General features: G+C 43.5%; 1 protein-coding gene across 1 annotated transcript in view; it reads left to right on the top strand.

Moving 5' to 3' along the window:
• Positions 1-27,466, top strand: part of nlgn4xa (neuroligin 4 X-linked a) — a gene marked incomplete at its 3' end in the record, with an annotated part of 77,844 nt that overhangs the window by 37,178 nt on the left and 13,200 nt on the right. The window contains exons 2-4 of the mRNA XM_080758400.1: positions 17,999-18,184; positions 24,264-24,586; positions 26,983-27,449. Coding sequence (XP_080614526.1) covers positions 17,999-18,184; positions 24,264-24,586; positions 26,983-27,449 — 976 coding nt within the window. The remainder of the gene's footprint in view (positions 1-17,998; positions 18,185-24,263; positions 24,587-26,982; positions 27,450-27,466) is intronic.

Here is a 27,466-nt window from a genome sequence, read left to right on the forward strand (position 1 = left end):
AACCCATGTTTCCATGTCAGCCGTTCGCGAACATTTTCATGTCAAGGACCCCCATCTTAACCCATTTTGGGGCGGGAACCCCTTTTGGTGTTTTAAACATTGTTATAATTTAGCTATTGAAAAATAGCAGATCTATACAAGCTCATAGCGCGCTACGAGTAGGTCTTCTATTTTCTTTAAATCGTGAAAATATTTATTTCAGAAAACTGGAGCATTTAGAAGATTTTATTTATTTTTTAATTTTTAGGTCGGGCTCAAATTGCCATGTATTGTTGCTGTACTTGGGTAAAATATACCCATGTTTAGTGATGGTGCTACAAAGAAATATGTTTAGTGTTCTAGGGATATGTTTTGAAGGGGGAGAAAAATACTGTTTATTGGATTTTTTCCTGAGCATTTAAACCACTAACCTGACGCTGCCAGATGGGGGCGGTATTGGGCATGTTCCCCAACACAGCTTCCATCTGGGATTTCTCAGGGAGTTCAGCTAACACCAATCCGTTCCGTACCGAACCAATCAGCGTGAGCTAAGGGCGGGATATGTGCGAAACCGGATGTGAAGCTATATAGATACGTCAATATGATTGGTTGTGTTTGCACGCCAATCCAATCATCTACCAAGTATCTTGAAAAAAAGGAACGGCACCGTCATCGAATTTGCTTCCGCGATCCCAGATCCCAATAAGCTGTGAAACAAATTTGTGTAGCAAGCTTCTTGGATCTGGCAGCGTCGGGTTATTAAACCACACCATGGGACTGAGAGTATGAAATGGGTCAATTTGACTCCATATGTTCAGTCAAATTGATTAAATTAAGACCAATGGTGCCATTTAGCCGAGGTGTATACTTGTCAGAAGATGATGTTAATTAAAGTCCCTTTCCTTTCCTATTATATGTGTGGTTTAAATAATCAGAAAAACACATATCTGATCAATAAAGGTATAATTATGACAAGTATCTCGCCCCCCACCGCCCAGAAATGCCCCTGATGGAGTAGCATTTTCTTTGCTCTATTTTCGCCCACATTTAGTATTCAATACCCTATGAATTATGCATGCATTTGATCCAGCAGAACAATATGTAATTCAAGAGAAGAATTCATGTCGTTTCTTTCGGGTGAAAACCTCCCCATGTCCAAAACTGTTGCTTTTGAGGATTCCAATTCAAAAGTATAGCAGATCTGCAAGCTCCAGACGGGTCACTCACTTCGTGCCGTGTTTCCAGCTTGTAGATCTGCATTATTTGTATATACTGTATATGCTTTTGTATGAGGCTGTAGTCGGCGTGATCGAGTGGGGGCGTTATAAATAATAGAATAAACGCAAAAAAGTTAGAATATGTAGTTAAGAGGGTTCCGCAACGATGTATACAACCGAATGCACAGACGAGAAGAACAACAAGGCAGTCTCTTCCTGGCTGCTGACGACGACTACAGTATACTATACTGTACTGTACTGTATAGCGATGCGTGCACGGTGCAACGCTAACTGACCTCCTGTGACTCTGTGGCGTTACACAGCTGTGCTGTGGCGACTGTTGTAATCGTCCTCTGTGTCAGTGGTTAAATCCCAAACCTTTTTATGTCAAGGACCCCCAAAATTGACACGAATTATAGCCCACGGACCGCCATTTGAAAATATATGCCAGGGGACCCCAATAAGAGACGATTTGTATGGCTCTATAGCAGTGATTCTCAACCCGTTTTTCAAGGTCAAGGTTCAAGGTTGTCTTTATTTCGTCTCCCTTGGGAGAAATTTGTCTTGGAGACAGGACCACAGCTGGATACATATAAACATACGTATAATCACATAGACAGAGACATTACAGCAAAACAAAACAAATACACCCCGGTACCAATTACCCATTCAACATTTTTATAGAGAGAGGAATGAAAGAGTGTTTATATCTGTTGTACTTGCACTGTGGCATCCTGTACCTTCTTCCTGATCTCATTAATTCATATTCGGAAAACAGAACATGTGAGGGGTCAGAGGTTATATTCTTAGCTTGCCTTACTACAGTCTGTTTAATTAATTTAAAGGACGCCCTCCGTTAGTCTACGGACCCCCGTGATCTCAATTTAATTGTAAAAATCAATGTTAATTGAACTCTGAGAGTGTACAAATGTATACATTTGGTTCCAAATTATCATTTAGCCGGGGACCGCCTGGAACTCCCTCAAGGAAGGACCCCACTTTGAGAACCACTAGCTCACCTGTTGTCACCTGTTACGTTACTCTCTGCTACTCTCTCTTATAGCCGCGTGTGTGTGTGTGTGTGTGTGTGTGCGCGCGCTCGTTGCGTGTGTGTGTGTGCGTGCATGATTCCAGGGTGTGTATTGTCAGATGGTGGGTTACACGTGTGCGACCTGTGAGTCCCCTGATGGATCTGATAGCCCCGGCTTTCAGAGGACAGATGGCGCGTGTGTGTGTGTGTGGGTGTGTGTGCGCAACTGCGCATGCATATGTGCACACGGAAAACCGGTGGGATTTAAAGCCCCATGACCCAGATCCGTAAATCGGTGACATGTGGCGTCTCTTCAGAGTGCACTGGTCCTCGCGGGGGGTGTGTGTGTGAACGTGCGGTACTTAGTTCCGCGCTATAGTCCATTCCGCTTTGGTTCAATATTTAATAAAATCGACAGAGACCTCTTTTAATCTCTTTAACCACTTGAACCCCAGCATCTTTTTTTGGTCAAAAGTATAGACGATCTACAAGCTCACAATGCATCACGATGTGACACGTCTCACACACGGTGAGCTTGTAGATTGGCTTGTCGAGTGGAAAAGAAGCACTGTTTAGGACGCCTCTCGGGCGTCTCCCTATAGGGAGGTCCTCGAGGCACGTCCCACTGGGAGGAGACCCCCGGGGGGCAGACCGAGGCGCAATTGGAGGAAACGCATCGACTCGCATGGCCTTGGAACATCTCTGGATCCCCCAGCAGGAAGTCACTAATGTTGCTCTGGAGAGGGGATGTCTGGAGCTCTCTGGTGGAGCCGTTGCCCCCACGACCCGACTACGGATAAGCGGTTGAAGATGGATGGATGGATGGATGGATGGGTGGGTGGGTGGAAAGAAGCACTATTTTTCACCTTAGATTACCAAGTCTAGAGGGTTTAAGTGCATGGGTAACTTTCATAATGTTTCAGGGATCGCGAAAATAACCGATCTACAAGCTCACACAACTTTGTACATCGGCTATTTTCCCTTTTGTCTGCCTGACAAGCTGTGATGAGAGATGCCGTGTGCTTGGCTGCGTGTCCGTTGTCACCATCTTGTCTTCCAAAACGATTCCAGTGTTTGTCATTAACGTCCATGAAATGGGACTTAATTCCCGCCCTCATTAGCCGGTGGCGACAAAACATGAAGAGAAAAAAACCCACAGAGGAAATCGGAAATGCGGAAATCGTCCTAATTGACTCTTTTCATCCTAGGACAAAAGGAACGTAATTCAGGAGCTGAGGGTCTTAGCTGCGGATGTGTATGAGTGGACACCCCCACCCCCCCCCCCCCGCCCTCTAAATGGGGCACCAATAAGTGGAGAAAACATAGTGTTACATCAGTGATCTACAAGATTGTAGCCACATTCACTACTATTTGGTTCTGACAATTACAGTAATAAGTGCACGCACGCACGAGTGCACACCACGCACGCACACCACGCACAAACTACACAATCTATCTATCTTTAAATGCACCATGTCTCTCTGTGTGTGTACGTACGGTATGTCTGTAATCCACGTAACGCGAGTACCGTTCGTCCCACTGACTTCAACTTCTGGATGTCCAACTTCCAGCGTTACCGACTCTGGGCACCGCTCTAGTTTTATGGCACTATGACACCATGGACCATTAGGAGTCCACTGGTAGGCTATACCGTGGTTACTATGACACCATGGACCATTAGGAGTCCACTGGTAGGCTATACCGTGGTTACTATGACACCATGGACCATCAGGAGTCCACTGGTAGGCTATACCGTGGTTACTATGACACCATGGACCATTAGGAGTCCACTGGTAGGCTATACCGTGGTTACTATGACACCATGGACCATTAGGAGTCCACTGGTAGGCTATACCGTGGTTACTATGACACCATGGACCATTAGGAGTCCACTGGTAGGCTACCGTGGTTATGACACCATGGACCATTAGGAGTCCACTGGTAGGCTACCGTGGTTACTATGACACCATGGACCATTAGGAGTCCACTGGTAGGCTACCGTGGTTATGACACCATGGACCATTAGGAGTCCACTGGTAGGCTACCGTGGTTCAAGAACCCCCATAAGTGTGTACAAATGGAGCCACATTGGGACTTGACCCTGGCCCATTTTGTACCAGGGTTGACCCGGGCCTGGTTCTTAGTCCATGACCATGAGCTAGAGACCCAACATTGTAACGATTATGAATTGGGAGTGGGCAAAACTATGCCTATACTGTATTAAATTGTTATAGGATCATAAGTAAATTATAATATGATAACCCTTCCACAGGAGTAGCTTTTTGAGGGGCACTAGCCCCTCCTATATATTCAGCTATTAGTGTAGATTTTCGTCCTACACAAAGATTGAATTCCCATTGACAATGAATGGAGAATTTCCGTCATATGTGGACAAGCCAGTCGGCTATTTTCGTCCTACACAAACATTGAATTCCCATTGACAATGAATGGAGAATTTACGCCACGATGTACGATAAGAGCGCCCCCCACTTCACACGGGTGTGATTTTTCACATTTATATACGGTACATATTATTTTCACCTATACATGATAGGTGAATAGGTACACATTTTACACAAGTCATCACCGTGAAACTTCCCCAGTAGACACACAGACAATGATTTATTGTATAAAGAATATCAGAATATAAGTTTTCTGAAATTCTAACCCATTTAAATATGCATCATCATCATCATATCATTATTAATTTGCTTATTATATTGACCCTATATAAACAATTTAATATGGGTAGGTATGATTTTGCCCGCTCAATTAATAATTCACGTTCCAATTTTGGAGCTCTGGCTCCAAACCAGCTCAGACCATTGGACTACCTTCAAGGAAACCCCCTCATTCCTGGGTAATATTTGTATGTACACATGGCCAAAAAAAAAGATATTTTGACAAAAATGTCCACCAAGCCAGCACGGCTTGAACTGAACAATGCATGTCGAACAGCTGCAGTCTGGTGCTCTAATCACATTTTAGTCACTGCAATGCAATATAACTCCCACATTCAATTAAAAAACATTTAAAAGGGCCAGTGCTTCAGTCTCCTCAGAACTCACTCACAAAGACAATTGACTTCCGCAGCTGTCTCCAAAAACCTCATCTCCGCCACAATGGTCTGAGAGGTCAACAGAGGTCGCGGTTTCCTTTCAGCGGTGGTTATTAAGAGGCTGTCTCGCAGACATTAGCCCCGAGCATAAACCTTAACCCACGCGTCCTGTCCCATGCACACAGTCAGACATCAACGCTAATACTATATCTAGAATAATAATATAATATAAAGACATAAAGTTCTGGGAAAGCATCTGCGTCACAGTATTTTGTACCAATCATTTTGGGGGGGTTCTATGTTTTTAGTTTTTTTATGATTTTGAAGACATTTGTAGAATTGGCCTCAGCTCTTCATGGGTTTAACCCATTCAGGCCTGACGTAAAAAAAAAAAGAAGAAAAAAAAGTTTTCTAAATCATGACAGTTTTCGGAAAGATTTGAGGCACATTTTAACGATTTTTCAAAAATAGCAGACCTACAAGCGCGTAGTGCGCCACTCGGTGGCGCGCTATGAGCTTGTAGATCTGCTATTTTTCAATAGCTAAATTACAACATCATTTATGTAACCACCGAAAGGGGTTGCCGTTTAAACAAAATACCAGCACACTTCTTTCATTTATTTTGCTTTGCATCGTGGACACATTGTGGTGTTTCCCGCGGTTCAACAAAATGAGGTAAAACACTGACGGTGGCAGAAAAAAAAAACGAATGAATGAATGCTGAACACGGTCAATGTGCTCAGTGTCCAAAAAAAAGCAGAGCTGGTGGAGCCGCCGTGTCTCTCCTGTGTTCTCCGCCATGCTCCGTCACACTCCGGGGACGTAATAAAGAAAAAAACACCACCACAGCCATCTGTGCAGCTCTGCCAAGGTCATTTTGTTTTTGGTGCTCCAATAAACTTGATATCAGATTGTATCTTGGTGTGTGTGTGTGTGTGTGTGTGTGTGTGTGTGTGTGTCGGTGTTGTTTTTTTTCTTTTAGGGGATATAAACTGTTGAATTTCGTGATTGAATTTCTGGCCACTCCTCTGTGTACTTAACCCATTCTGAACGGGAACCCATTCTGGTGTCGGCATCATGTTATGCTTTAGCTATTGAAAAATAGCAGATCTACAAGCTTGTATAGATCTGCTATTTTTTTGAAAAATCGAAGAGCGACTGACATTTTTTAGAATCTGATCTCAGGTCAGAATGGGTTCATCAGACCAGTGTGTGTCCCAGTGGAAACCTCGTATGAATCTGATCTCAGGTCAGAATGGGTTAACACCGTGAACTGTACGCGTGGTGGTGTTGTGTTGCTATCTGTGCCCAACAGAATGGGACAACCTGTTGAGTGTGAGCTGGGTGCGTCGCGGGTCGGAGCGACCGCTCAGCAGCGCTGTAGAAGTGCATTTGCTCAAGTATTGTAGCCGAGGTACAATTTTCAAGGTACTTTTGCCGTTACTTGTACCGTTACTACATTTCATTTTGGCGATGCTGTATACTTCAACTATATGAAAACTATGCTATATTATATGTATATATACTGTGTATATATATTGTTTGTATGCGTGTATATATGTGCGTGCGTGTGTATGAAGAGAGACGGCGATTACATGTAATGTGCCACGTTGTGTGGAGCTGTGAGGCACATCTCTGTGTTATCGTGCAGTGCTATGCAGTCCTAGTGCTACGCAAAGCAGTGGTTCTCAAACATTCTTATGTCAAGGACCCCCCCCCCCCCCAAACCCTAAACTGATAATAATGCTTAAAATTGTCCGCAGACCCCTAATTCGAAAGGATCTTGTGCCCGGGGGGCCCGACATAGCATTGGTCCGACCCGGATTAAGGTTGGTGAGGGATGCATTAAAACGACCGGATTAAGGTTGGTGAGGGATGCATTAAAACGACCGGATTGAGGTTGGTGAAGGATGCATTAAGGTTGGTGACTGGATTAAGGTTGGTGAAGGATGCGTTAAGTTTGGTGGCTGGATTAAGGTTGGTGAAGGATGCGTTAAGGTTGGTGAGGGATGCGTTAAGGTTGGTGACTGGATTAAGGTTGGTAAGGAATGCGTTAAGGTTGGTGAAGGATGCGTTAAAGGACCACTTCACCACTTTTCAACCCATCTTCATATAATAGGTCGTCACTAATAATCATGAAAAAATGGCACGATATTTTTTCTACTCAGTCGGTTTCTCATAGGACGGCTGTGGGCAGTTTAGAAACCGTCTTCCAGTATTTTACAAAAATATTTCGATTTTCATTATCATGAGAACGATGGCTTCCATTTTCGCATTGCAACTTTTCAGGACTAGAAAGCCTGCAGTTTCTACTAGCTTGTATTCCCCATCGATGATGTCACTGGAAGACGGTTTCTGAACTGCCCACAGCCCTCCTATGAGACACAGACCGAGTAGAAAAAAATTGCACCATTTTTTTCATGATTATTAGTGAGGACCTATTGTATGAAGATAGGTTGAAAAGTGGTGAAGTGGTCCTTTATGGTTGGTGAGGGATGCGTCAAAGTGAGGGATGCGTTAAGGTTGGTGACTGGATTAAGGTTGGTGAGGGATGCGTTAAAGTGAGGGATGCGTTAAGGTTGGTGACTGGATTAAGGTTGGTGAGGGATGCGTTAAAGTGAGGGATGCGTTAAGGTTGGTGACTGGATTAAGGTTGGTGAGGGATGCGTTAAAGTGAGGGATGCGTTAAGGTTGGTGACTGGATTAAGGTTGGTGAGGGATGCGTTAAAGTGAGGGATGCGTTAAGGTTGGTGACTGGATTAAGGTTGGTGAGGGATGCGTTAAAGTGAGGGATGCGTTAAGGTTGGTGACTGGATTAAGGTTGGTGAGGGATGCGTTAAAGTGAGGGATGCGTTAAGGTTGGTGACTGGATTAAGGTTGGTGAGGGATGCGCTGGTTCCGTGGGACATTATGGTTAGTTTAGGGTTTGAGGTTTAGGTTGTCGTTCGGACCAATGGTATGTCGGAAACTAAAGAATGCACCCATTGTGCCCAGGAACCCCCATGAGACAATATGTATCATGTCCGGTCTTCAAATTTCGACATTATGCATTACTTAATTTACAAGAAGTCTTACATAATTACAGAATGTAGAAGAATTGTTATTTTGATCAACGTTTGCCTGTTCTCTTTAATTGTGTACAAAATCGCATCCAACGGTATAACAAACATATTTTAAGTTTTGTGTCTGAGAGGCTATAGATCTCAAATGGTGATCCGTGGCTCAAATGCCAAATACGTAATGGAACTTGATGTGAAAAGGGTTGAAAACCACTGGGCTAGAGGACTAGTGTGTGGGTTTATGTGGGCTATAGTATAGAGGACTGGTGTCTGGGTTTATGTGGGCTATATGAGGACTGGTGTCTGGGTTTATGTGGGCTATATGAGGACTGGTGTCTGGGTTTATGTGGGCTATATGAGGACTGGTGTCTGGGTTTATGTGGGCTATATGAGGACTGGTGTCTGGGTTTATGTGGGCTATATGAGGACTGGTGTCTGGGTTTATGTGGGCTATATGAGGACTGGTGTCTGGGTTTATGTGGGCTATATGAGGACTGGTGTCTGGGTTTATGTGGGCTATATGAGGACTGGTGTCTGGGTTTATGTGGGCTATATGAGGACTGGTGTGGTTGTATGTGGGCTGTGGGAGTCGGTGGGACTGGTGTCTGTCTGCATGGGTGTATGTATGTGGGCTGTGGAACTGGTATACTGTATGTGGGTGCTTATGCGTGTGTCAACGGTTTGTGCCTCTTCTGCAAGCTGTGCAAATGTCTCCCCGCGGGATGTCAAATAGATTGTAATTAGCTGTGCAGAATTTAATGAACACACGCCAATGGATCACTGAGGCAAGCCTGAGTCTAGTCACCCTGCTGGATGGATGGATGGATGGATGGATGGATGGATGGATGGATGCGTGACCAATGACACCCTATGCACACTTTCTGGCAGGCACGCGTGCGCACACACACACACACACACACACACACACACACGCACGCACGTCAGAACTTTAGGATAGCGATATTATGAAAGCAATTTCTTTCTTTTTTTTAAACCATAAGCATGAAGCCACAAAGTGAAAACACAACATGGCTTTGTCATTCATTTCTGTCCTGATCGTATTACCACAACATAAGCGTGGCCTTAGATATACTGTGTCTATAGTTCAGACACGACCTTTGACGCAATCCTGTTTGGACGCGATCATGTGACACCCTGTGAGCTTGTAGATTGGCTCTTTCCGCTACTTTAGCTTACGACAAAGTAGCTTTAAGTGACAAAAACAAAGTTTAAAAAAAAAAAATGTAGATACAAGCTTTCTGCCCCGGACAGCATTATATTGTTTTTAAACAAGTTGACTTGACTTCTCTCTGTGCTGAGGGCTGACCTGACCTTGTCGAGTATAATCTCAAACACTTTTCTTTCTCACCATTTTTTTCCCCTTGCTTTGATAATTAACGTTTCATCTGCGGAGCCGTCGGGGGAGAGATTATCTTCCGGGGCACACGGCGCCACCGCCATTGTTCTCCATCTTAATTCCGCGGGATTTGTCGATAAAGGACTTTATTACTCAAAGCCCAAAATCTCTGCCGTTAAGAAAGAACAGGAAGACCCTGAGGCCATGTTGTGTTTTTCACAGGGAAATGTAGAAAAAGATCAGTGAAGGTATACCAGTGGTTCTCAACCAGTGGTCCGGGGGACCACCAGTGGTCCTTGAGGTGGTTCCTAGGTGGTCCCCGTTTGGGAACCCCTTTTGGTGTTAGTAGCATTACGTTATGCTTTAGCTATTTAAAAATAGCAGATCTACAAGCTCGTAGCGCGCCACTCGGTGGCGCGCTACAAGCTTGTAGATCTGCTATTTTTGAAAAATCGAAGAGCGACTGACGTAGAAGACATTTTTAGAATCTGATCTCGGGTCAGAATGGAAAACTGTCAGGCTGTAGAAGACATTTTTTTTAACTCATTCATCGCTTTTAAGAAGTGCCAAAAAGTCCCTAAGCGCCAGTCTCTATACATTTTTTTATTTAATTTAAATTTTCATTTTTTTGTTTAAAAAAAGAAAAAAAAAAAAAAGGTTTTTTTTTTTTTTTTTTTTTGGTCCAATGTTATACCCGTCTGAAAAAGACGACAAAGACGTCGTTGGCGCTGTGGGAGTTGCTAAAAAAGAGGTCAATTAGGTCGTTGGCAGACATTGAGTTAATCTGATCTCGGGTCAGAATGGAAAACTGTCGGGCTGTAGAAGACATTTTTTTAGAATCTGATCTCGGGTCAGAATGGAAAACTGTCAGGCTGTAGAAGACATTTTTTAGAATCTGATCTCGGGTCAGAATGGAAAACTGTCAGGCTGTAGAAGACATTTTTTTAGAATCTGATCTCGGGTCAGAATGGAAAACTGTCGGGCTGTAGAAGACATTTTTTTAGAATCTGATCTCGGGTCAGAATGGAAAACTGTCAGGCTGTAGAAGACATTTTTTAGAATCTGATCTCGGGTCAGAATGGAAAACTGTCAGGCTGTAGAAGACATTTTTTTAGAATCTGATCTCGGGTCAGAATGGAAAACTGTCGGGCTGTAGAAGACATTTTTTAGAATCTAATCTCGGGTCAGAATGGAAAACTGTCAGGCTGTAGAAGACATTTTTTTAGAATCTGATCTCGGGTCAGAATGGAAAACTGTCAGGCTGTAGAAGACATTTTTTTAGAATCTGATCTCGGGTCAGAATGGAAAACTGTCAGGCTGTAGAAGACATTTTTTTAGAATCTGATCTCGGGTCAGAATGGAAAACTGTCAGGCTGTAGAAGACATTTTTTTAGAATCTGATCTCGGGTCAGAATGGAAAACTGTCGGGCTGTAGAAGACATTTTTTTAGAATCTGATCTCGGGTCAGAATGGGTTAACTGTATAATAAAAACTGCTCACGTGACTCACGCAGCGCCGCAGTCTGTGGACATTCTGCTATATATGGGAGCAGCTGGTGCGGTGCCACCACGGCGCAATTTGTCCAAAGCCTTGCCACAGAGAAAGCGTGCTGCCACCGTGCCAGCCTGGGCTGTCTGTCTGTCTGTCTCGCTGGCACAGCCACCGTGCCAGCCTGGGCTGTCTGTCTGTCTCGCTGGCACAGCCACCGTGCCAGCCTGGGCTGTCTGTCTGTCTGTCTCGCTGGCACAGCCACCGTGCCAGCGTAGAGTAGAGTCGAGCAGCGGTCCATGGTGGCACTCGCGTTGCGGCGCTAAACGGCTTTTCACAGAGACAACTGTGTCACAAATCGTCCTTTTCAAAATGCTTGATTGAACGAGGGGCCGCGGAGAAAGGAGTGGGTTTTCAAATGGTTTCGTTTCAAGGACCCCATGGTTTGATATACGTTGATAATGATTGATACATTTTCTGGGTAGATCTGCTATATGCTGGTTGAATGTTCCTCTCAGAAAAGTGATGTTTTAGTCCTCATAGCTTAGTGTTTATTCATTCATTTTAGTGTTCGCCAGTGAAAAAAGGTAGTCGAGACAGACATTTTCCGTCAGAGGACCTCCTGTTGAACACAGATTATTGTTATCCCTTTCTGAAAAGTAGCCATTTCCCGCCTGACAGTGAGCATACTTCATCTGCATGATGATCTTGTGCTAGTGATTTAATGATGTTGCAGCGCATTGAGTCATTGTTGACAGAGTACTGACACACACACACACACACACGCACACACACGCACACACACATACACACACACACGCGCACACACGCGCACACACACACACACACACACACACACACACACACACACACACACACACACACACACAGCCTCATTACAATAGCTTTGCAACCACTTTGTCGCTCAGCATAATTATTCTGTCGCTCAGATCCGCTGACGCAAGCTGTAAACAAACCCTGTGGGTTATGTACCAGTTCTGTTGAGTAAAAAGAAAAGAAACGTGCTTATAGAGTTATATAGGGTTGGGAACCGGAAACCAGATCCAACATTGAAGAACCTGGATTTGGTTCCATCACATTTGGAACCATTCCTGGAACCGGTTTCATCACACTGTCGGAGAGAGCTGGTTATGTGGACTTCATGTATGCTATTATGATTATAGTGGTTCACAAAAAAAATGAAATTCCAAGGACCTCTATAACTCGGAGTCAGTGTACACATGCAGGTCTATTTGGTACCATTTGAACACTTTGATTGACTTTGAAGATCATTTACAGCAATGATTTTGCATACTGTACATGACATAGTATGCACACAGTACAAAAATATATAATACAAAAACACACATACACACCAAAAACAGAAACGGAATCAGAATCTTAAAACCACATATTACAAAAAGCTAAAAGAATTACAGACCTGTAAGAGTTGTTCCATTTGTAAACTCTGAGTTACAGACCTGTAAGGGTCCATTCGGAACCACCTATATGACTCATTAACCCATTCTGAACGGGAACCCATTTTGGTGTTGGCATCATGTTATGCTTTAGCTATTGAAAAATAGCAGATCTACAAGGTCATAGTGCGCCACCGAGTGGCGCGCTACGAGCTTGTAGGTCTGCTATTTTTTTTAAATCGAAGAGCGACTGACATTTTTAGAATCTGATCTCCGGTCAGAATGGGTTAATCAGACCAGTGTGTGTCCGCAGTGGAAACCTCGTGTGAATCTGATCTCAGGTCAGAATGGGTTAAAGGGAATCGTCAAGGAACCCTACGTTGTACTTGAAGTGCCGTCGTTGGTAGGGTGGAACAGGGGGCGCGATCATAGCTGCGGTGTCACATTAAGCGCAGCTTGACACCGCAGCATTGATTGCGTACAGCTGGCCTACAGGGCACCTCGCCGCTGATTCGTCTATGGCGGCGGTTCTTCTCACACGTTTGGCTGCGAACCCACATTTGAAAGGAACTTGGCGTGGGACCCCCATGAGACAATTTAGTAAAGATTTGATGTTCACAAAGCGTCGCACCATGTCTCTTTGTGACTCTTTGTGAGCTTGTAGATAGCCTTGTCTCTGCTTTGTCTGGTGCTTTGACCTACATTAAACCTGGCAGAGTCAATACCTGTTTAGCTGTAGATGTACATTGTATTGTTTGTTTACATGACGCCATCATTACAAAGAAATAACACCTCGCTGAATTCAGCGATTCAGAATCAAGCATTCAAACCAAGCCATGCAGTAATTATCAATTACAATAAAATGATATAATTATGATTAAAAAAAATGGCCTTTGTGCATAATAGTGCTAGTAAGTACATTCTGAGCGTCAAGAGCACATCTTCCACAGCGCTGGTATTGACCGTGAGCATCATGTGATCGTGTTTTGCTTGGGTATACAGTAAGGGTATACAGTATACCTCAGCTGTTTGAGCATCATGCGACCGCATTTAGCCTCGCTGCCGTGCGGTGCCAACATTGGTTTTTATAAATGTTTCAAAAAGCAATTACGGAGAATCGATATCCGTAAATGTGTAATTGATTCCTCCAACCCGAAGAATCCATGCGTCTCTCAACTGTCCTTCACGCGCCATCCGTGATTTGTTTAACCCATTCTGACCTGAGATCAGATTCATACCAGGTTTCCACTGGACACACACTGGTCTGATTAAGCCATTCTGACCTGAGATCAGATTCTAAAAATGTCAGTCGTTCTTCGATTTTTCAAAAAATAGCAGACCTACAAGCTCGTAGCGCGCCACTCGGTGGCGCGCTATGAGCTTGTAGATCTGCTATTTTTCAATAGCTAAAGCATAACATGATGCTGAACACCAAAATTGGTTCCCGGTCAGAATGGGTTAACTGCTGTAGGGGCTGTACGGTATATACAGTCATGGGTATATATTAAGTTATTGTTTGTCAATGTCGCATTTTATTTTTTACCTTTCAAAAGTTTGCACAAATCAGTTCTTTGGAATAAATTGGTATTTTTAGTCAGACAAAGACGGTTCTCTCAAACTAAATGAAATAACTCTGCCCTAAAATTATTTTTAGGGGCTGATAGTGTGATGTCACTATATTACTGTTTATTTCATTGGCCCGTTTGACTGTCAAGGGTTCAGCCTCCAGGAAGAAACCCTAAATACAAAGTGAATACACCATTGCACATAAAAACAACTCCAGGGTGTCTAATGAAGTACTGTCACCTCATAGACACATGAAAAACTGGAAAAATACAAAAATTGTGGCACTCCATCTTTAAGTAAAACATGTGCGTAGTATTTCCACCACTGCCTGGTTCACATGAGGACGCAGCTAGCCCCCCCACCCCCCTCCCCTCGCCCGCCGCCATGAGAAGGTCCCGCTGGATGATCGCTGTGATCCGAGGCTGAGCCTTGAGGGCATCCCTCCTTCTGTCTCATTATCCATCATGCAGTGTTGTCTTTGACTGCCTATCCTTTAGACATTATGTTATATTATGCATAGGTCCATTATCTATTCGCCATTTGTGCCACATTTGATGAGATTTAGCCTCTCAGAGTCAGACCCCCAAGACCAAGAACGTCAAAAACAGTTATTCCACATTCTCCAATTGTGTATACATCTTGTAAATTATAAGTAATGCAGATGTTTACATTTTTCTCTTGAGAGCGAAAAGTTCAAACCATCATTTAGCATGGGGATCATTTAGCTGGGGACCACCTGGAGCCACTGGTTGAGAACCACTGATGTACTATAGACAGAGTCATGCTATAGAGCGTCGCAGTCCCAACGATGTGGGACTGCGATGTGGCCCAGGAAATGAATCCCAATGCATTTTTCCCATAGGCATTTCTTACATTTTTTATTTAAAGACCTTTTAAGCGTCGTACGAAGCCAACTCTTGTCGTGACAAATCGTGACGACAAACACAAGTTATCGGGCCAAACAAAGAATTAGAAAGTAGAAAAAAAACGGCAGGTTACAACACTTTTTTTAGTTGTTTTTCTTCTTTGTAATTATTTGTTTCGGTCCAAAATATTGTGTGTGTTGTCATGATTTGTCACGACAAGAGTTGGCTTCGTACGACGCTTAAAAGGTCTTTAAATAAAAAAATCACACCTGTGTGAACCAAGTGGTGCAACTCCCCTCCCCCTCTCTCTCTCTCTCTCTCTCTCTCTCTCTCTCTCTCTCTCTCTCTCTCATTAGAGACACAGCACTACCCCTCTCTCTGTTTCTGGCGCCCCCTACTGCTATAAATATGTAACATACTCGTGCTCATACACACACACACACACACACACACACACACACACACAGGTACACAGGTACACAGGTACACGGACAAAGCTGGATGTAGAAGTGGTTGCACCACTTAAAAATAAGAAATGCATTGCGATTCATTCCCTGGGCCACTCGTTGTTCTGAAAGGGGGAGGGACTGCGACGCTCTATAGGTCATTTGTAGACCTGCCATCCTATAGTGTGTATATACTGTAGTTTAAGTAAACGGATTGGTTTGATATTATATTGCTCTCTGGTTGTCTGTCTCTCTCTCTTCCTCCCTCCGACGAAGAAGTCCTTTCCCCAGACCTCATTCAGTGGCGTCGTCGTGCCTCATAATGGTGGGAACGTTTGTGAGGAAAATGCTCGGTCCTTGCCATGTATCCTCCAGGCAGGCACCTAGTGGATCCGTCTCTTTTCCCCCTTCCCTTTCTTTATCACACTTTAATGCATGCAGCCTATATTCGGCACCCCAGCGCTTTGAAATGGAGGCTTTGACTGTAATCTCCACATATCCCGGGGAGAGGAGGCCGGCGGGCCACGGAGCGGTTGGATGTAAGGGAGTTGGCAAAGGAGGCACCGAAATAGTGGTGGAAAAATAACTCACTTTTTGTTCTTAAGTAAAAGTACCAATACTAATAATTATGTAGATAATACTCCGTTACAAGCAAACGTCCGGAATTAAAACATGTACGTAAAAGTGCAAAAGTATTGGCACCGAAATGTATACCTTAAGTGCAGAATGTATGTTTTCCAATAAAAAAAAATCTGTAGCGTAAAGTTAATTGTATATAGTGGAGTAAAAATGTTGTCTCTGAGATTTAGTGGACTAGAAGTAAAAGTGTAGAAATGTTGAAACACTCCGGCAAAGTACCTCGAAAGTGTACTTAAGTACTTGAGTACTTAGTTACTTTCCACCACTGTTGGAAGGGAGAAGGGAGAAGGGTGTTGACAGTCGAGCCAAACGCGGCACTCGTGATCGTCACGTTGTGACGTGTTATGAGCTTGTAGATCTGCTATTATTAGAGCGCAACACCCGAGCGCAACCAGACATAAAATTATCTCTTTTCCACTATAGTCCCTCCCTAGCATTTTAGTCTAGTTAAAAAAAAAATGGACACAATTGTCAGTATATTGAGTCACGGTTTTAGTCATAGTTTTAGTGGACAAAACTGGCGTAGACGCAGATTGGTGTCCCCCTGCCAGAGTTCCGTAACTCCCCATCTTCTCATTCAACGGGCACAGATCTCCCAGCCATGCCAGCAATGCCAGCGCCTGGCACAGAGGACTGACCAATCAGCCATACCCCCCCCTTAATTGGCAGCGACATTTAGAAAGCCACTTAATGGGTTTAGGGGACATTTGCTAATTGGTCGACAAGTTTTCAGATTGGGGAGCATGTTCGGACTAGTGCCGTCCTTGTGTTCACGAGCAGTGGCCGAAATCCCAGTAGAGCGCGACAGTTCTCTGCTTGGCTACGTATGTAAGAACCCAACAGTGACAAGAAAAACACCACAAGGTTGATCATCATTACCATTATTATTACATAGACAAAGTATTGAAATGCACATTAACACAACGGTCAGGTATTTAGTAATTATTTACCTGCTTTACTGACAGCGTTTTGGTTGTCTTTTGAGATCCACAGATTAGATTTTTATTTGTATCTATATGAAGCTGTCTATGGCATCAATGGATTCATATCATGAATAGTTTTAAAATACGGGTCCCTGCTTCATCCATCTCTCCGCTGCGGAGGCCTGAAAAAGCGCAGAAGGGGACCATGAACGAATCCATTATCTAGACAGCAACATCAGTCAGGCAAATATTACCCTGGAATATGGATGCTATAGTGTTCAAGTCATTAATAATGGATATAGTATTTTGTTTTGTTTTGTTTTGTTTGTTGTCTTTTTAAAGTTCATATCACACAAAAGAAAATAACCCACCTCCAGTATTAACTCCGAGGACCCCCTCTGTTGAAGACCCATGTTTTATAAGAATGAGAATTCCCACACTATTTAAATGTCCAGCATTTAAAAGCATCTGTTGTTTGTTGTTGTGTCAAAGTTTGAAGGATATCTTTTTGCGGTCGTCATTATTGAGCTCAGGTTACCCCGCTGATATGAATCCAAGACGGAGCTGTCTGATGGGGGCGGCAGTGGCTCATGGAGGTGGAGCAGACACTTGGGAATTTGTTAAAAAAAAAACATACTTAGTTTCAGAGTGTCCTTGAGCAATTAAGGCACTGAACCCCTAACTGCTCCCAAACTATGCAAGGGACAGCTTGGTGCCTGGCATGGTTTCCTCTTCCATCAGGCATCAGTGATATGAGCTTATCGATCAGCTGTTTTCACTACTTTTGTAAAACAAAGTAAAGTAGGGTTTTAATTTACAGAAAAGGAAAAAAAATGAAGTTTGTTCTTACGTTTTTGTTTCAGTGGTTTTTTTTTTGCTGAGTTGGAACGTCATTTGAATGTTTTCTCACTCGACTCCCCCTCCCCTCTCCCCTCCCTCTGTGTGTGTCCAGGCTTTCTGAGCACAGGCGACCAGGCAGCCAAGGGGAACTACGGGCTGCTGGACCAGATCCAGGCGCTGCGCTGGATCAAGGAGAACATCCAGGCCTTCAAGGGAGACCCCAAGAGGGTGACCATCTTCGGCTCGGGCGCCGGGGCGTCCTGCGTCAGCCTGCTCACACTCTCGCACTACTCGGAAGGTATATAGGCCCGAGCAACCATGCACGCTCACACGCGCCCTGCACACGATCTGGTATTTTTGAAAATATCTTATATAAATGTAGGACATTTTGCTACCTTCTAGGGGACATTCTGCCTAATGACCGTCCTCGTTCTTTTCTAAAAGTCTGCTGTACATTTGGGGACATTTGAGCCTCACCACTCTCTTTCTGCCTTTCTTTGCATTTACAGAATCTCTCTCTCTCACACACACACGCACACACACTTTTCTCCCTACGTCACTTTTCATTGAATTTAGACATTGATTAATTGCACTGCGAGTGATTTTTCATTTAGTCGTGTCGTTACTGGAATGTGACATGATGTGAATGTATAGGAGCTGACTGCCACTCTGCTGCAGACAGACACACGGACACGTCAGGTTCCATATAGCTCACACATGTCTTGTGTGAGCTGGCCAAGACAAGAGGCAGAATAAGTGACACAGCTCTGCCAGTAACATAAAATACACAACAAAAAACAGGACAGACATATACAATGCTCATAAATACAGTACCCACTACCGAAGAAGCTCAAAGGGAGAACAGGAACGTGGCTTACTCATTGCACCTGCACACTTGCAGACACTGTATATGTCCCGTTTGTCATTCATCTGGTCAAAATATAATATATTCTATAGGGTCCCCACTCTCATGTGGGACGTGCTTGGAGTGTCACCCAATTCAAATGTAATGCCCTGAGAAAGCAAAGGCTGTGTGGAATCCCAAAATAGAAACTAAAAGAGGGAGAGAGGGAGAAGAGAGGTGCGTTATCGCTCTGAAGAGGAGGCGGTGGGAACACGCGAGGTGTTTCTGATAAGCACCGCTTCATCGAGTCGCATGGGGCCCGCCTTTAACCTTCGTTACTTTTACTTTTAAGAGCTGAGCTGTACAACGTTAGTCCTCAAAGTCCACCACAGGGGTCTTTGAGGAGGAAACAGTTTACCTACTTACAGTACATTGCAAGCCACCATGTATGGGGAGATTTGAAAAACAGACGAAATATAAGTGGCGAAATATAAGTGGCGAAGTTAAGTGGCGTTACGACATGGCAACAGGGCTCAGCCCTTGTTCCGCAGTCTGACGGTTGCCAGGTGGAAACTGTTTCAGAGGTCTGCAGACATACCGGAGGTGGATGACATTTCCTCGAGAACTAATAGTGATGTTAAGTACGTCAAAGGTGGCTTCCCACACAGATCAGCCTCGCAGAAAGCAGGAAGCACGGGCAAAGGTGGGGTATAAAAGAGTGCTGCATTAAATGGGAACAGACAGCTAGCCATCCTATCATCTGGGCAGCCAGATCTACGTTGATTCCTGAAACAGAGAGGGTCAACAACTAGTTATTTTTCACATCTTCGGATGTTACATGAGAGTCTATAGGGAGGCTGACCACGACCAGCCGGCGATGAGCTGAAGAATGGTTTCCGGGGCAAGGCGAGCACCGTTTTCCTCACGGAGTCACAAGTGCACCTTTCCTGTGGAAACGCAGCCTCTGTTCGTCTCTCGTGGAGAACTCCCCGGGGTTTACCTTATAGAAGCGATTGCATGCAGACTTATTCTGGCCATTGCGTCTTTCCCCTGCCATTTGTAGCACTCAGAGAAAGCAAAAACAAGCAAAGCAAAAGGCACCTGCCTTTTGGGAAATGGAATGCATGCACTGCGCTTTAAAGTAGGGATAAAAGTTCACCTAAACGACATGTATTACATTGTAAACATCCCATTGGGTTTCAGGAGCGTTTTTTTTTTTCCTACTCTAAAGGTTGTCATTTTTTGTCAGATTGCAGCTTATTTTGTTGGGAAATAACTTTTAGGGTATTTGCTTTGCATGGCATATTGTGTTCTAGCAAAGTGAAGCACTTTAACTATATTTTATCCTTCAGCTATTCAAAGACAGCCAATCGACAAGCGCACAACGTGGTGCAACGACACCCACTGCTATTTTTGAAGAAAAAACATTTTCAATATTTTGAATACAAATCTTCTACTTTGCACAGAGCCTTTTCAGATGGCGGTCCACTGCCAAATAAATAATACATTTATGGGTCGTGACTCGAGAACCAGTGCATTACATAATAAAGCATTAGTATGTAACGCACTGTCTTTCCGTTGGGGTCTAGTAGTAGTAGTAGTAGAAGTTAAGAGGCATATACCGTAGGGTTATTAAGAGTGCGTACCATCTGTGTCATTTTAGATTTTTGCGTTGGCTATAATAATGAAATTAGACGATATACAAGCTCACAACAATTGACAATTTAGGCATTTAGCAGACGCTCTTAATCCAGAGCGACTTACATTAAGCAAGAACAAAAAAGCATGGGAATACATCACATAAAAACATTTATCAAGAAACATGCGTAAGCTAAGAAAGTAACAGTGGAATATCTATATAATGAAGCTATACATATAAACTATACATCTATACTACTATGCTATACATATGTACTATGACGTGCTATGACTACATACAATGCAATTCTAGTGCTGTCTACATAACATGCTATAAGTCTGTATCAAATGCTATCTAAGTCTACAGAAATGCTATCTAAGGGGGTGGGGTAAGTGCTATGGGCCATGATGGAGTCTGAAAAGGTGGGTTTTCAGACTACGGCGGAAGATTGGGAGTGATGCTGCAGTTCTGACTGCAACGGGAAGTGCATTCCACAGTTTTGGACTGTGTGCTGTGCAAGGGGCAAACCCACTTCCTTGGAATTGAAGCTCACTTCCTTGCAGATGTCGCTATTTCACCTTCTACCGCTCACAATATTGTACATCATAATCTCAATTTAAGTCAATGAGTTTTTGGGGCTAACTTTACACCTTACCGGTATGTTATTACATTTAAACCTTTTCAATCACTAGTTTAAACTAAAGTATATTTTAAATCGGCATGATATGCGTTTAGTAAATTATGGTCCCATTAATTTGAAAATGAATGATAAAGTATATGTGATTTTGGCATCAGTGGTTCTAACTAGAAGGTAGTACCTTCTGACTCAGGTTTGAAAGGAACTGGCATTCCTCCCGTCCGTCTAACCATAGGGGGGGATGTCAGCGCTCCGTTGCTGCTAACTAGTCCTTGTGGGAGATACGTCTGCTGCTTGTGTGCGCTCATAGAGCACACTTTTCAAGTCGCCCTGTTTGAGTCACCACTGTCACACGTCATCAGTGCCCATACCCGAGGCGGGGGTTGGCGAAAGGTCCTTTCTGTGTGGAGTTTGCATGTTCTCCCCGTGTCCCCTAGGGTAGGTACAGTACCCTCACAAAAACATGCAGTAATCCTGGTCTCTAAACTCTAAAAATGGGTTACAAAATCGTGGGATAAAAATTATATAAAAAAGTCCTGTATTAAAATGGGTTCCTGCATTGCAACACAAGCTTGTAAATCTGCAATTTTCACAATAGTTAATAGTTATTTTAAGGAACGTTATTGCTTATAATTATGCATTAGATGCCTCTCCTAATTCGTAATTACTCGCAAATGTTGCTTAAATAACCGCGTTTATTGCATAACCTCAGCTCCTACATTCCAAGTGCTTATCAGGGTGGGGGGTTTCCCCAGTTCACATAGAGAGGTCACAGCCTATAAAGTGTACTAAAGTATACTTTAGTACACTCTAGTACACTCAAGTATACTCAAGTAAAGGAAAAGTACCCTGAAATTGTAGTTAAGTCCGGTACTTCAATAAATGTAATTCCCGCCACTGATTGTGGCCTATTTTGCCAAATTGGCGGTCGGCCCAAAGCCACATTATCCCCCCATGTATTCAGAACGTTGAAATTTCCTGAGGCAGCCTTTCAGCGTGAACAAAGAATTACATATCTGTATATTTTTCTATCCCGTTTTAACTTGTTATAGGGACCAAGGATTCAGATTCAGATTCAGATTCAGATACCTTTATTTGCCATTGTGTAAAACACATAGGAATTTGCTTTGACATTTGACATGTGTGCATTTCTTATTCTTTTTTCACATATAACGAAAACAACAACAACATCACAATCACGCAGAGACGAAAGCACGCACAGAGACATCGTTGTGCACAGCTTTGACTCTGTGCTGCATGCTTCCAGCATCGTTTCTCGTAGATACGTAGATACCGTTGTTCTGACTTTGGTCATTCCTCTCGCTTTCAGAACAAAAGCACGACGGAACCGAGCAACCTATTAGTGCAGCGATGTTCCTGTCGAACAAACCACTAACAAAAGGAGAGAGAGAGAGGGGAAAGAAAACACAATTTACTCTGTCTCATGCATTCGCTCCCTGTGTCTCAAAGCTGAAACACTCACTGTGTTATACTGGGTCTCAACATGGGCTCCGGGTACCACCACGGGGTCCAAATGGACAATTAACAGGGTCTGTACAAATGGAACCAAAAGGACGCTATAATATTCTGTTGGTAATCATGGCTATTGGAATTGGTTCAGTAACCGGGGTCTCCCTGTCTCGCCAGCTCTTTAGTAAACACAATTTACTAAAATGTACTAATTTACTGAAGCATTTTCAGGTGGGTTGCCAATTTCAGCCAATCAGGATAGTCGGTATACCCATTTATTAAAGGTGTTCCACTTCCAAATACGGCCAAATACACACAATGTGGGGGTCCTATTGGCCCAAAGGTCTCAATGGGTTATACCGGTGGCAATTGTCAGACCTCGGCCGGGTCACCCCTGTAAATAACTTTTTCATCCAAGGCACACCTGAATGACATTGTTACTTTATAGAACCTTACTGTACGTTTATGTCATATTACGGCACGCAAATGTGTAAATCTGTTCCCCTTAGATACACTATATATATATATATATATATATATAATAGTCACAGTGGTTTCCATTAGGACAGATTTCAGGACATACTTCAGACATTTAACCACTTGAACCGCAGCATCCCTATTTTTGGCGAGGAGGCTTGGTGGTCCGTTCTACTAAGTAGAGAGGGTTTAAGTGGTTCAAGAGAAGTGATATTGAGGCATTGTGTCACCTGAAAGAGACCTAATGGTTTTCTGGGCATGGAGGGCCCGGACCACCTCCCGGGCTGAGACAGCCGGGGACTTCTATCGGTTCATCAATCCATTATGAGCCCACCTCCCTACTACCCCCCGCCCGCCTCTGCTCCCGACACACAGCCGTGAACACTCAGAGCCATAGAGTAAGAGTTACGACATTGAGGGGGCAAAAAAACAGCATGGTCACGAGCCCATAGACTCCAAAAATCCGGTTGTCCCTTTTAAAGGGACAAACCAATAGAAGTATACAGACTCTACAGTATGCAGAAGAGCCTGGCCCCATGAAGTGAACGGAGTTGTCGTTACTCTGTCTTACTCTATGGGTCTGTGACGCCCCTTTCTATTGGTTAGCAAAAATACACGGTCCACTCCACTCGTATGCCAGTTCTCATGCTTGTCTTGCCCAGGCGTTTTTTTCTCTCTCTGAGGCTAGCATGCCGTGACGGCACCCACTTTGAGAAACCCTGGTTTACACACCGATCCCATTGATATCAATCTCTGAATGCTATATAGAGTCTATGCTAGTCTATGCGAGTCTATGCTATATAGTGGCAGCGGTGGCCGAACGGATTGCGGAGCGGTCTTGATACCGGAAAGGTCGCCAGTTCGAATCAGCGGTCCGACACGTTAAAAATTACCACCGCTGAAGTGCCCTTGGACAAAGGCATTGAACCACTACCATGAAAATGTTCTATGAAATAAGCAGGGCCTGGCTGTATAAACGAGTATCTGATGCTTAGTCCAGTTACCCTGGGTAAACATAGTATACCTTTCCTTTCCTTTTGTCTGGAACTTACACCTTGTGAAATCCGAGTAAGTGAGCTGCCATTTCCAGTTCACGAAAATATATTTTAAAATATCTTTAGAGCCGAAGACAAAACAGAAGTGGGGAGGAAGCTCCACGTCCGCTTTATACTTTACTCATGATAGAACTTCCTGACTGTATGACGGAAGCGTTTGGAAATTTGCGAGAGGCAACAGTCTGGCAACGCAAGACGACTAGACGTCTTATCAGTAACGTGCGTGTCCTCCTCCGTCTCTCTCTTATGTCCCAGATCTGTTCCAGAAGGCCATCATCCAGAGCGGCACGGCTCTCTCCAGCTGGGCGGTCAACTACCAGCCGGCCAAGTACACGCGGGTGCTGGCGGAGAAGGTGGGCTGCAACATGCTGGACACCATCGACCTGGTGGAGTGCCTGCAGAACAAGAACTACAAGGAGCTGATCGAGCAGTACGTCACGCCCGCCAAGTACCACATCGCCTTCGGGCCCGTGATCGACGGCGACGTCATCCCCGACGACCCGCAGATCCTCATGGAGCAAGGGGAGTTCCTCAACTATGACATCATGCTGGGCGTCAACCAGGGCGAGGGATTCAAGGTGATTGTTATTATTGTTTGCTGCAAGCAGAGAGCGTGCAGGTAATGTTTTTCGTCAGGTGCTACGATGCGTATGTCCCTTAGCAGCATATGAGCATATGACGTGATTAAGATATGTACCAATGCCAGGGTATAATTGGTTATCGATGGTGACGTAACGATGACATGTTTCAGTTTAATTGGTTTTTGTCTTTTACTGAAACACACCTAAAGAATCATAATAACCTTACTTTTACATTAAAGGTAGAGTAAGTGATTTCACTCAAAAAACCTTAGGTTTCGTTTTTGGCTGTGGGACCTAAGCCTTCGTCCAATCAGGATAGAGAGTCAAAAATGAAACCTAAGGTTTTTTGACCCCCAGGGGGTTAACTGGGGACAGGGAGGAACTCCTTATATGGTCAGCACACTCTATAGTAGAGAGGATTATCACAACAAAACAAAAAAATAAGTGATATTTGAATTAAGTGAAATCACTTACTCTACCTTTAAGAGAAATGAACATGAACTACAATATACCAGGAATGACAGAGAAAATGATACAGGTGGGGGAGTGATGTTTGTTAAAGAAGATATTTCCATTGAAATGATTCAAATTTAAATGATGACCTGTATAATGAAAAGGATGGATGTATAAACACCTTCATGTCCGGATTAGGCTTTAAACAATTAATCACAAATCCAACTACAGATTACGGAAGTATTTTAGATCATGTATTGTATATTTTAATAAATATGAAAATACCATTATAAACATTGAAGTTAGAGACACCCATTACTCAGACCATGATTTAGTATTGATATCACTATAGTGCAAGATTAAGTAAATTTAAAGCAATGTTATTGACAGTTTAAAATAAGTAATATTATACTGTATACGTGATAACATATATTTTTTCAATTAATATACTTTTTTTTCATCCGATATCCATGACTTATTTTTCTCTGAGAAACTACAAGTGCATCTTGGACACTTCTAAATCGATGGGACTGTATTTATTTTATAGGTAGAAGCTTTTACAATACTTCAAAATATTACTTTTTTACCTCCAAACACTAGGAAATAGCTAGACCTAATAATTCAATATTGCAAACGTTCTTTCACAGAGAGGCTGAGATTTGAAAGTTTGTAGCGATCGACAGTACTTGCGCGCTCTGCTTGCGCACTAGTAGGCCATTTATGGCCTACTTGGGTGCAACAAGCAAGTAGGCACTCGACAGAGTGCAGTTCTAGTTATTATTATTATTATTATTATTATTATTATCCTTAGCATTATTATTATCCTTAGCATTATTTATCATCATCTTCATTGTTATCATCATTACTATTATTACTATTTTGTTGTTAGAGATATAGTTATATATTTATTGGCAACTTAATTCAAGCTTGGTTGTAGCTTGCAGGAAGGTCACTCGACAAGCCCTCTGGGTTTTTGTTTTGCCTTTCCAGCACATCATGTTTCGATTTTTCTTTCCATTTAATTGTATTGCCTTTTTCTTATTTCTCATCATTTTATACAGTATGTGCAAATAAACTAAACTAAACTAAGGTATACACACGTTCAAGGTTCAGCCTTAGAGCACTGTAGTCTGGTGTAATTTACATTTGGAGGTTTTACATTTTTTTTGTTGCATGAATCATTGCTATTGATCAACTTTTACATCTGTGTTTTGGTTAAAAAATATATTGAACCAATGAAAAGTAGTAAAAGGCACTTCGGACAAAACTTCTTAACTCCATTAGACCCTCTGACTGTCTGCTAAAACAGCTAACAATATATAAGGTCATATTACCAACTTTGATGAGGCAGTATTGCTTTGAAAAAGGAGTTAGGTGGTTTATGTGGCTTCTTCCCGACAGCAGAGATATCCTACTCGGGCCACCATTTTTGTTATGTTTTGTGTTTTTGCCACATTCTGAATTCACATAGACGTGTTTAATATCACGGCACATAAGAACTGTGTTCCAAAAACAAACAAAGACCCAGGCGGTTTGATTCATCTGGATATGAAGAAAACGCTAATGTTACTGCTGCCAAATTAGTTACATTTTCACCAGAAAAAGACTGTATCAAACATGAGTGACTGACTAAACAATACAGAGAAACCTCCCCGAGTCTGACTATCACTTGTTTTTGTTTGGACCACATTACTTATACAGTATGAGACGATTCTGTGTAAGAATACAAATAAGTTAAACACTTATTTTCTTCTGTTCTGTTTTTACTGCATGAAAATGTCCTTTTGTACTCTGTTTCCTTTGCTATAATGTCCGTGGTTCCAAATGGACTCTTACACGTCTGTGACTTAGAGTTATAGGGCTCCTTCAAATGTAAAAGATTGAGAACCACTGTTTTACGTAAAGCACATTGTTGAAATATAAATGACCTTGCGTTGCAGTTTGTGGACGGCATCGTGGACAGCGAGGACGGCGTGTCGGCCAACGACTTTGACTTCGCCGTGTCGGACTTCGTGGACCACCTGTACGGCTACCCGGAGGGCAAGGACACGCTGCGCGAGACCATCAAGTTCATGTACACCGACTGGGCCGACAAGGAGAACCCGGAGACCCGCCGCAAAACCCTGGTGGCGCTGTTCACCGACCACCAGTGGGTGGCGCCGGCGGTGGCCACGGCGGACCTGCACGCGCAGTACGGCTCGCCCACCTACTTCTACGCCTTCTACCACCACTGCCAGAGCGACATGAAGCCCAGCTGGGCCGACTCGGCGCACGGCGACGAGGTGCCGTACGTGTTCGGCATCCCCATGATCGGCCCCACCGACCTGTTCAACTGCAACTTCTCCAAGAACGACGTCATGCTCAGCGCCGTCGTCATGACCTACTGGACCAACTTCGCCAAAACCGGGTAAGGTTTTTTTTTTC

This window comes from Protomyctophum bolini, assembly GCF_963924005.1.
Source record: "Protomyctophum bolini genome assembly, chromosome: 24".
NCBI classification, from domain to species: Eukaryota; Metazoa; Chordata; class Actinopteri; order Myctophiformes; family Myctophidae; genus Protomyctophum; species Protomyctophum bolini.